Below are 11,879 nucleotides of genomic sequence, written 5' to 3'. Positions count from 1 at the left end.
GATCATACATCACACTTGTATTCTTTTACACATTTTTTTGATAATGATGATGATATTCATGATGTGCCTAACCCTTTATTAAGGGTGAATAATTCATGTGAGGAGAACATTGGACACTTTAATCATTTTGTTCTTGAGACAAGTGTTGAACTTCCTACTCCTCCACCTCTTGCTTCTTTAGCCATGAGCTCTATTATTCAACATGATGATATTTGTGCTTCAGATCCTGTAGTGTGAGATGAATTTCCAGGTGCTCTTTCATATGCGTCTCATAATGCAGATTTGTTTGATACATCTGAAGGAGTTTCTCTTTGAGATACTTCTTCACCTTCTTTGGAGATTGGATTTTCCAACTCTTCATGTTCTCTTATTTTTTCACATCTCATAGGCTAGCTTGATGGTGTGACAAAATCTTTGAGCTTGGAGACACCTATTTAGTCTTCAAAGATGCATACATGGAGACTTTCTTCCTCCTTATTTTTTACATGGAGTGGCTTCTTCATCGTTTGATGTATTTATCTCTTCCTAAGGAGAGACATGTTTCTTGCAGGCATTGGATTATCTATTGTTTGCAGGTACTCTTCAACATGTCTCCTTATTTCCTTTCTATGGGGGGATCATTCTTTGTATATACATGATGTATGCAATTTTTGTGGGGTTTTGAGTATTCCATCCATCCATGCATCTTGTTTTCATCTCTCTTTTTGGAGGAGGGTTTTTCCTATGAGGTTTTGTTTCTTTCTCCATTTTATGAGAGATTGTATTTCATGTATTGCATTGCATATTGTACATGGGTACCTAAAATGTGTTGGGTGATGCGACGCGCTCCCCTACCCACAGGTGGTTAATTATATGGTGTTCCATGTTCACTAACAGTCATGGCTTTTGGTGCAACGGCAAATGGGCCCTACAATTGGTATCAGAGCTTGGTTTTGGCCTGGTCACGGGTTCAAATCTCCTTGGTGCCTTGCCGACCTGCGTAAGCACCTGGTATGCACGTCGAGGTGGAGATTGTTGGGTGATGCAACACGCTCCCCTACCCATAGGTGGTTAATTATGTGGTGTTCCATGTTCACTAACAGTCATGGCTTTTGGTGCAACGACAAATGGGCCCTACAAAATGGCCTAGTAGCTGGAAGCCATCTTACATTGTGAGTTTAAGTGCATTCCTCTAAGTGACACTTAAGGGGGGGTGCTGGTATAATTAAATATTCACTAGTTAAACTTACTTAAGCTTACTTAGGATAATGCATTGCATAATAGTTTTTTATTGAGACACTTAAGAGTTTGCATCTCAATTAAACACATGGTGTAGGAGAATTCCATTATAGGTGGTCATAGTTGTTATCGCATTCCACCTTTAGTGTACTTATCACATTATCATCCTCATCATCACACATACTTCATTGCATAATGAAGGATGATCCACCTTTGGTGGACATGTGATTCCACCTTGTGCGAGTGATAACTTATCTTCTCCTTATCATTGTCTCTTATCACTACTCCTATATAAGGAGGCCTATTATGTATATTTTAAATCAATCCATTGGATGTCAATCAAGTCCATCATCAGTAATAGCATTCTTGAATCTTCATGCAATTGTCTTACTAATCTCTTGTGGAAGTTATCTTGGTCTTCCATTTGATCCTGGGGGTGTTGTAGAGTCACCTAGAACTCTAACAAATATACATTTCTCATAAATGAAATTTGATATAACATGCACAAAGAAGACAAAGGTTTTTCAAAAAAATTACTACAATGAATTCCATTAGAATCCTACCTCAAATCTAATGCTACAATTCGACAAAAGCTCAATGATTGCCAAAATTCTCGTATCCTAGATCCTTCAGAAATATTTCGTCTTCCAATCTCAAGAAATTGCTCCTTCAAACCTATGTGTCTAGAAAAATGAGCTTCAATCTCTTAATAAAGAACTCATCTCAACCTAATGTTTATGGTTTTCAAACATGCAAGAGCCTCTCATTAAAATAAACTTTTATTATTTTAATTCCCTTATGCGCACTTTTTGCCTTTAATTAGAATAATTTTTATTTAAAATATTCCCACTTCATTTTTTTAATAAGAAAGTTGCTTTTAGAAAATATATAATAAGTTTAACTAATAATAATATTTAAAGTTCATTATTTAAATACAACTTCTAAATTTATTAATATTAAATTAAATAATTATGATTGCACCAAAATTAGTCTTTTAATTAAATCTTGAAATTTATTTCTTCCATTTAAATAATTTCTCAATTCATTAAATATAATTAAAAAATTGATTTTTTAAAATAATTTATTTATTTATTAAATCATTTAATAATATCTTTGGTTGGTTTAGTTATATCCATTCAAAAATCATAGTAGACCCAATAAGAAAACTTGTCTAAACAACAAAGTAAGAACCAACTCAAAAGGTAAAAAATCTTGAATTCATGTCACTTTGACGAATTCAAAAAGGTAAATAAATTAGATACTTGTCCTATATTTTAGGACAATTGGCTCATGTTTAGGATTTGGACTTGAGAACTATCTTCTCTTTTTCACTATTGAGATACTACAATAGGGCTCGCTCATCTTGGCAATTCATGGAAGTTGATGCCTGGTACCTGCAATCTGTATAAAAGCCGAACATATATATATATATATATATATATATATATATATATATATATATAAACTAAACAAGCAATCTCACATTCCTGTTCTTGCATTCTCTCATCTTGATGATTGATCACATAGTGTGATCCGAAACATTGATGCTCAAAAAACTCACACAATCTAATCTAGAAACATTGCTCTCATAAACAAGCAATGGAAGGAAGTGGCACATCATGTAGATCTCGATTAACAGGTTGCTATGACTCCCTCTGTCAATCACATCAAATACGTCAAACATAAAGTAAAACATACATGTACACCATACACATGCAAGTATGGGGTAAGCAACCATAAAACCACATATAATCATCCATATAATTGTTATTATGAAAGCAACTGAAATCACTATATGAAATATACAAAGCATCATTATCAAAAGAGTAACCATAAACACATGAAATATCTAAGTATAAAATAGCTCATCAAATATATAATCCAAATATGTAAATAGTATCAACCAAATCAGGTAACCAAGTACCACTAAATCACATCACATAACCATGAAAGCTGGCCTAAAAGAATTCGACAATATAACATAAAAGTAAACTAGGGGTAGGCACTACAGATGTGGAGAAGTATGAAGTAGTTATGGTTGAAAGTTGCATTTCTTGATTGTATAGAAAGAGAGAGCTTTGCTCTAGTGGAGCTTCCTTCTATTCCCTTACAACAAATTTGCCAAGATGAGGAGAATATTTTCCAACAAAAGAGTGAATGCGACTTTTTCTTAGCCAAGTACAAGATCTAGAAGCACAATTAGCTCCTGAGCACATTTTTTGTTGTTGTTAAAGGTTTAGCCTTATGGCTTTGCCTCTTTGGTTAATAACCAAGGCCTGAGGGGTATCCATTCTGCCAAATTTGACAAGGGCACGAGTCCATCCTCATCCCTTTTTGATGTCAGGGGCCTTGCACTCAACTTCATCCCTAGTGGGCTCTTTTTGAGCCATGAAACTTCACCAGTAGACCAACACCTTTTCATCCGAGCACAAATTTTTAAATTTTATATAAGGTAAGCTTCTTGAGTTAGAGGAGCGTATATTTATTAGAAAATAGTTTCTACATGTTCAATATTATATACTGCAAATTAGAGTAAGAGTGGCAAAAAATAATGAATATTATTTGAAGATCATGCCAAAACTAATTAACATTATGAAAATGCATAAAACTTGCAATAGTTAGTGATCTTTAAGTCATACATCATTACATTATTTGACTTATATTTTACTATTGGCCTAACCATTGCACCTTCTTTTGGTGCAAATGCTAGTTTAATTTCTTCTTGATAGTGGAGCTACTTGTAACTAGATTAATAAGGATTTGGTAGCAGGAAAAATATTTAAAACTGAAGTCTATGAAGAACTTAATGTGATAGTTGTTGACAGATTTATAATACTCCGCAACAATAAAATTACTCATCCCATCTATTCATAGAGGAGCATAGGGCATGTGAAGACTTCTATATTGTTGGCTTAGGAGAATTAACTTAGTTTTAACTTTTTAGTATTTATTGGTCATGCTTTTATGGGGAAATTACTCAAACTTTCAAACTTAGGAATTTGAGTTCCATTGAGGGAGAGACTTAAGGGACTTCTTAATGGGCAAATCAACCTGGTTACTGCAAAAGTATGGAAGTGCCCACCTACAATTAGCCACTTATATCTATAAATACTCTTTGCATAGTTTATCCAATTCACAATAGAATGGCACTATGAAGATCAATTGGAGAAATTGAATATTAGGAACTAATAGAAGCTTTGTATATGCTTTACAGATAATTAAAAGGGAAATTTGAGGAGGTTGTTATTTGAAGATGGACATTAAGATCCACAAGGTTGATTTGTGATCCTAGTAACTTCATAAAGATTCAGTCAACTGGAGAATTGGAACATTTTTGTTTTGATTGCTTGAGGACAGGCAATCTTGGTAAGGATGGACTATAATGTTTTCTTTTAAAACGAAACCAAGTGGAAATGCAAACACTCACCATTCATTTCCTATGGCCCTTGGGAATTTTCTAGGAAAGTGGGAATGTGGCGCTTGAGAATTTCCCTCTAGGAAAGGGGGAGTGTGATAACAACTCTTAGAGGATTCATAGGGACTATTAAAAGTTATTACAATGTGTAAGTATAATAAAGAGGGCCTTAAGTGAAATGGTTAAAAACTATGTACCCCAGGGATGCATCCCCCGCTAAAAAAATCATGTTTTCGAGATGGGGACATCTCGGGGATAGGGGGACGGGTAGGGGACGTCCCCCAACTGTCCCCAAAATTTGCAAATCACTAGGGGATGTCTTTGAAACTCAGAACTTGGGAAAGAAAATGTCGTCCTAGGTACGGAAAGGGGATGTCCAAAAGTCTCCTAACTGTATCGGGGACGGCCCATCGTCCCCTTTTTTTGTGAAGCTTAATTTAAAAAGAAACAAAACAAAAAGCTTTATTTTGTTTGTTTTTTGTTTGTCCTTACTTGGTCATCCAGTGGGCTCTGCCTCTCCAAATGCCCTTGAAGGTCAAAAAAGACCACATTGTGGTTGTTTTGTCATTTGTTTGGTTTTGCCTATAAAATTGGACTGTGTTGCAATTGCTTAGGGTTTTCATTTTGCAAGAAGAGATGATTCTTTTGCTTCCAAGAGCTTGAGCATCAGTCTTCTTCATTTTTCTATATTTTGTTTTCTATGTTGAACTTCAACATGATGATGAAATTTTATGACAGCCCTCTAGCCTTTGGGCATATTTAGATTTCTCGATTTTTATGATATTGTTCACTACTAAATTTATATTTAAATATTTTTATTCACATATTGATATGCATATTGACAATTAAGTACTGAAATCAGTTATTATTTCCTAGATAGCATTCAAATGGTGTATGTTAAGGTTCTATAATGTTTAAATGACATGCTTTGTGCTTAGTTTCATATGAATGACATGTATATTTGCAATATTTAGTGTATATTTTAAAATTTTCTCCCAGTTTGCCCTCCCCCCTCACCAAAATCACCAAAAAAATTTGCCGTCCCAGAAACCCGTCCCACCGTCCCTGTCCCCATGCAGGAAACTCAGGTGAACATAAGTTAAAAATGTCTCTTAAAATATATTTTAAGTAATCTCTCAAATACCAGTCAACGGTGATGAAGCAAATCTGAAGAGTTATGTCCTGGAGGAAAACTCTATTTAAGAGAGGCCAAACAAGGAGGAGGAGGCAAATTGTTCAAACATTCTATTTTTCAATTTCCACTCTTTGTTGGGGTTTTGGGTCTATGGATCAATAAACCCGAGGGGTCTGGGATATTTACAATTCCCTGGAGTGATTTCATATGAGAGTGACCATTGGGCTAAGCTGTTGAAATTCCAGGTTGATATTGATATTATATTTGTGCTGAAGGGGCGATGTGACTCTTGGAGTAGTTTTGCACTCTTCTTGGACATAAATATATTAAATTTGTGGTTGTTATCTGCACAAATAAGGAGTGCTTTAATAGTTGTGAACAATCCATAGTATAAATCACTGCTATTAGAGCATGATAATGTTTTCCATATGATCACTGGTTGCTGTTGATACATTCCATCATAGGTGCGACAGTGAAAAAGGTTTCATACAGCTAGTTGCTAGCTTCCACATATACAAAATACCACATTACTTCCAATAGTGTTGCAAGTTAGAGCAGAACTGAGATATATGGTGGATCCATATGGTACACGCAGCTCTTATGTGATTATAGTGCACAGCCCTATAGAATCATAGTCACATTTCGGACATAGATAATTGTGGCAACTTCATCATTGGTCTGGGTATCGATGATTATAAGATCTATTATTATCGAGGTTTCAGAACCTCTGAGATGAACATAAGCCATATCGAATGCTTTCTAACAACTCCGCATTCATGTTTAATAGACTAGTTTCCCTATCAATCAAAGTATTAGATTCATAATTTTATTCCATCTGTATTCTTCATTTTTAGTCTTTAGCTAATCTATAAATCTGGTCCATTTCACTATTTATCTGCACTATACTATATCTATGAAATTATCTCAATTTGTGTAACTAGGAAGTGCAGAAGGGAGGGCATAAAATTGGGAAATTCCAAAATTTCAGAAACTTATAAATCTTTTGAATTGACATACTTTGATTACATATAGGAAAATTATTAAATGGGAGTATTTTGTCTGGACAGATTGTAACCATAAAATTTACAAACAAAATCTAGGTTGATGCACTAATTTACACTGCAGATCGACTTTAGCCTGTAAAATTCAGAAGTCTCCAATTTAAAACTGGTTTCACTAAATTTCCGAGTTATTTTTTTTCTGAAGCATTAGATTAAGTTGGAACTTAATCTCATTCTGCATCTTTTCATTTTATTTTTGGGCAGTAAGTCTTAAGTTGTGCAGTTCATCCCAGTAGTCATCAAATGCACCATCTTTTCATGAAGGTATTCTCCAATAGTCTTCTCTAAGAAGGCTTTTTCCGTCTGTCAACAATTGTAGAGCCTGAAACAAAAACAATTGGCAATCAATTCTAATGTAGTGAAATGCAAATGGCAAGCAGCGTCCATTTGGGATTTTGTCATAAAAAGCTGAAATCTATATTTGGCAATGAAGATAGACCTCGCTCATAGATGGCCTCCAGATTGCTGAATGCCTTATGCACAGGGATGCTGTGAAAAGCACTCTCTTGATCTCAACAGTATCATATTGAAATTCAAGCCTTGGATCTGCTAGTTCTTTAATGTTTCCGGACTCTAACAATGGTTTTGCCTGCATACCATATAATGAAACATTCAAAATAATCAAAAGAGAATTTTTGGACGTGATCTTTCGTACTGATGTTTCAGTCAAACTAAAATCCTCTGATGGGGGGTTAAGAAGCTTACCCAAATTGTCAGTAGCGAGACATACAAGAAGATTACTAATTATAAACCCAAAAACAAGAGTGCACAGAACTGGAAGTCTTCATTGACTCTTTCTTCAATAATCATACATTGAGCCACATAAATTTTTCTTTAACATAATTATTATATCTGTCATTTTGGAAGCTCATTGTTAAGGAGCTCTGTTGTACTCACCCAAATTAGAATGTTCTGCTCTGAAGCATCAAAAGGCTTCCTACCAGACACAATTTCCAGCAACAACACTCCAAAAGCAAACACGTCAGTTTTCTCATCAACTATCCCATGCAAGAAATACTCTGGTGCTAGATATCTGCTCAAAATGTTGCACCCTTAGAAAGCGACAAGAGAAAAGTTGTGTGAGTTGCAAGTTACAAAGCACAGGATGATGGAAATGCTTAATTTACCCATAAGTTCCTTCAATGGGAGTTACAGAGTGGTGGGTCCATTGCCTTGGAAGCCATTTTGCCAATCCGAAGTCTGAAATCTATAGCAGAGACCAGTAAAGGATCCAAACAACTGAATGAATATTCATTTATATAAGTTTGAAGTTGCTTTTAACCATCACTAGATATCAAGGATCATGCAACTCTAGAATGGCAAATTTGGTTACCTGAGGCTCAAATTCTCTATCTAGAAGAATATTGGCTGCTTTGATATCCCTGTGAATGATTCGCCTTTGGCAACGTTTGTGCAAATAATGCAGTCCCCTAGCTATTCCAATGGCCACCTTGTATCGTATTGACCACTCCAGGACTGGAGTATTTGTATCTGATAATAGTACACTTCACATCGTCACTTGCAGGATAATTAAAAGAGAAAGGCAACGGTTTACAATTCAATACTCAAAAGAACTGCTTTCTATTTCAAAAAATATTGAGTTTTAACTACCTTGGCATCATGAATGCAAGTGGCAGTGAAACCATAGTATGACCATTTTGAGGACCCTAAGCCATTGTACTGACATTTAGAAGAAATAAGTGTGACACCTAGGTTCTACAGGTTAAAACAATTCAGGCTATATTTCTATAAAGACACAGGACAATCGTATTAAAAGAACTATAGCTATAGATGAACTATTTAACTTGTGAAAAAGCTTACCATGTAGATAAGAATCCAAGCTGCCATTAGGAGAGAAGTGAAAGATAAGATGCAGACCATTTTCTATACAACAACCTAGCAAAGAAGCTGTATTTGGGTGGTGAATGTGTCCAATGATACCCAACTCAGTAAGAAAGTCTTTCTCTTTTTGCTCATCTGTGGCTCCATTCACCATTCGTTTCACTGCTACAGCCTGACCATTCAATAGGATTCCTTTGTAAACCTCTGCATGGCCGCCTTTACCCACCAAATTATCTGCAGCACAACAAAATAACTTTTGATTTCATCATAATTTACAAGGATCAGCAAATGTATACGTATTCAATAGTTTAGATATGATGTTTGAAACTTACCAGAATTGAAATTGTCGGTGGCATAGGAAATCTCCTTAAAGGAGAAACATTTCCATGATGACTTCCATGATATCTCTTCATATGCTTTCCTTTCCTCAAAAGTTTCTCTGTTCCTAGGGTTCTTGGTGGTTAAAGTTATTTGTGTGGTGCAATGGCCAAAAGGTAAAGAGAAAAGTTTCAAAAACTTATTTGATTGCATACTAGCGGTTGTCCAAAAGTTGAAGCAGTTATGGGGACTCTCTTCAAAGGATCTGTCATCTACATCATTCCTAAAAGAAGAGGACCCAATTGAACTCTCTGAAGAAAATGATTCTTCTTGATCCAAGCAATGTGATGGTGCTTCCAGAACTCCTCTTGGGGAATGTTTGTCTTGTTGTTCTTGGAAGCTTTCATCTCTCTCATTCATGTGGTCTCTGAATTCTTCTTCTCCCCGAGATTGAATTTTGGACAGAAGTTTCTTCTGTAAAGAACCTAGGGTCTTCCTAACGTCTTTTGCAGGCCACTTCAAATTGAACCAGGGGTTGCCTGCGAACCACATAAATGAAATAAATTGGAGGCAAAACATACTTTTCCAATAACAAGCTAGAGTTATTTAGAACTTCATCTTGATTCAGAGCGGCAATAATAAAGGGTACACCCTTCAATACCTTCTTGAAGTATTCCAGAACAATCTATTTCTGGAATCCTAGGAAAAAGCTTTTGCAGAGGCACATCTCTTCTGTCCTTGACAACTATTACTGCACATCCAGCTGGGGCATGTTTCAGACAATACTTTTTTGTCACTCCTATGGAAGGGCTGCATGCCATATCTCACAAAAGTAGGACTTTAAGATACTTTTTTCATAATACAAGGCCAACAAATTAATCGTAACAGCTTATAAAACAACTGCACAGACATTACAGTTCAAATTTTTAAAATTTACCCCAAAAGACATCGCCAAGAATTATGAAACTTCTTTGTAAGTACTAAGAAAGTATTTTTGAACCAGAGCTCTTTTACACACACAATCATGAAATAAGGGTTTTCAATTCAGAAGAAATCGTACATCAATTAGCATTCAATTTCAGTACAGCCCCCGATCAGGGATAAACTGCAGTGAGAAACATATATCTTTAGACTTTCAGTTTGTTCGAGTAATTACTAGGAAGATATTTCTGCATTAAAGCTCATTTCGTTTTTTGATCCTAGTAATTACTAGAAATATATTTTTGCACTAACACTCTTTCACACACAACAATCGTGATCAAAGTAGGGTTTTCAATTCAAAAGAAAGTACACATCATTTGCATTTAATTTCAATACAACCCATAAGGGTCAAAATGCAGCAGGAAACATATCATGTTTAGACTTTCTTTCATTTTTAGACCAAAGGGTACTACCTTCAACACAACATCTGCTCTTAAGTTCTAGTCTTCATTGATTGTTGGTTGTATGAGGAGCTCTACTTTGCTTTCTTACCGATTCATCCTGATGATGAACCAGTGGTTCAAAATGTGCTTCGGAAGCTGTCTTCCAGAACAATGCTTGTTTAAGAAAAAGAAGCTAAAATGTATAACTACTCACCTGGTCAGTTGATATGTTGAAGCTCCTAGGACAAGAAATGATGCTCCTGAAGTTGCTGCTTCGTTCACTATAGCCTTTTCGAGACTGCTATGGACCAGTACCTTAGCCTCCACTTTTATCTGACATTGTGGTTGAAACCATGAGAAATTATGGCGAGTATTGTTTTTTGGACAAAAGTGCAGAGCTAAGAGTATAAACCTACCTGTTTAGCTTGCCAAAGGTCCATGAAGGATCCCAACAACTTGATCAGAATAGCACGCGCATTATCAATCCTGAATTTCATGAACTGTGATTCTCTGCCATGCTTTTCGACTGTAAATATCAAACGCAACGAAAGCAAGACCTTCCACCTCAGTTTTCTAAAAGGGCCACTTCGTAAAATATGTTAAGAATGGGACACTAAATAAATCTCTACAATCAAAACTTACCGGGCTCCAAATATTTCCACTGTTATCTTTATATTTTGTCCTAACAAAATTCTGGGGTTACAGGCTTTGTTTTTAGGTCCATTTCGATTTGGAGAAAAAATCAGTTACTAGTGCTTCCGAAGCATTATTTTCAATGCAATTTTCTAAATAAGTTGAGCTTTAGTGTGTGTTTTTATATTTACAACTGAAATGACATGAACTTATATGTAAAAAGCAAGGAGTTGACAGATTTTGCTTACCAATTACATGGAGCGCAATAAGGGTGTCACCTGGGCAAGCTGCCACACTCATGGCCCATGACAGAACTTCTTTGCTCTCTTCCTCTTGCAGTGAAACCCCAACCACCACCAGAGCTGTTGTTGGTGTTGAAGATGAGGATGATTTCATCTCCATTTTTGCTCTTGCTCTTCCGCCTCACCATCTCAACAAATTCTAAGTTATAAAAAGTGCGCTCCATGAATAAATTTAATTATATTACAATGAGAACAACAATGATTGTGCTTGCTAATCAAGACCATACTTCATTACTTACTCCCCTTCTTTACAAGTAAAGTTGTATAAGAAAAAGACGGGCATTGAAAGTAAGCAGAATCACCCCATTCATTTTCAGCTGGGCAAAAGTTTGATAAAACCTTTACTTTATTTTACTTTGCGTGGTCATAAAAGCTGACTGGCAACCATTTAACTAATCCTCATGAGCAAAATTATCATTCCAACGCAGTTGTCTTTTATACGAATGATGATTGTTGGTGATCATAGTTTGTACGAAATGTTTTGAGAAGTTTGGTGATGCCGCAGTGCCAAGCAAAGTTCTTTCGAATAAATCTCGGCTTAATGTCAAAAATAAACAATTGAAAGTTTATGAACAATTTTAAGGGGTGGAG

At 35.6% G+C, this 11,879-nt stretch overlaps 1 protein-coding gene across 1 annotated transcript; it reads right to left on the bottom strand.

Moving 5' to 3' along the window:
- Positions 1-6,750: 6,750 nt before the first annotated feature.
- LOC149550818 (receptor-like cytosolic serine/threonine-protein kinase RBK2) lies at positions 6,751-11,628 on the bottom strand. Its single transcript, XM_089786382.1, has 11 exons — positions 11,235-11,628; positions 10,770-10,879; positions 10,568-10,686; positions 9,651-9,799; positions 9,004-9,528; positions 8,651-8,905; positions 8,163-8,320; positions 7,957-8,036; positions 7,727-7,862; positions 7,269-7,418; positions 6,751-7,151 (listed from the first exon to the last, which is right to left on the bottom strand). Exons 1-11 carry the CDS (start codon positions 11,386-11,388, stop codon positions 7,086-7,088), a joined length of 1,902 nt encoding a protein of 633 aa, XP_089642508.1. The 5' UTR covers positions 11,389-11,628; the 3' UTR covers positions 6,751-7,085.
- Between the last annotated feature and the right edge of the window lie 251 nt (positions 11,629-11,879).

The sequence above is a fragment of the Cupressus sempervirens genome, chromosome 6 (genome assembly GCF_028749045.1).
Source record: "Cupressus sempervirens isolate cs-2001-9-10 chromosome 6, ASM2874904v1, whole genome shotgun sequence".
Lineage (NCBI taxonomy): Eukaryota > Viridiplantae > Streptophyta > Pinopsida > Cupressales > Cupressaceae > Cupressus > Cupressus sempervirens.
This window is presented reverse-complemented; position numbering and strand designations above follow the sequence as displayed.

Coding starts and splice junctions, on each gene's coding strand:
- LOC149550818 (XM_089786382.1), bottom strand. CDS start 11,388: ATGGAGATGAAATCATCCTCATCTTCAACACCAACAACAGCTCTGGTG. Junction 9,529..9,650: donor TTCTGGAATACTTCAAGAAG/GTATTGAAGGGT, acceptor TGTGGTTCGCAG/GCAACCCCTGGTTCAATTTG. Junction 7,419..7,726: donor AGCAGAACATTCTAATTTGG/GTGAGTACAACA, acceptor TATGGTATGCAG/GCAAAACCATTGTTAGAGTC.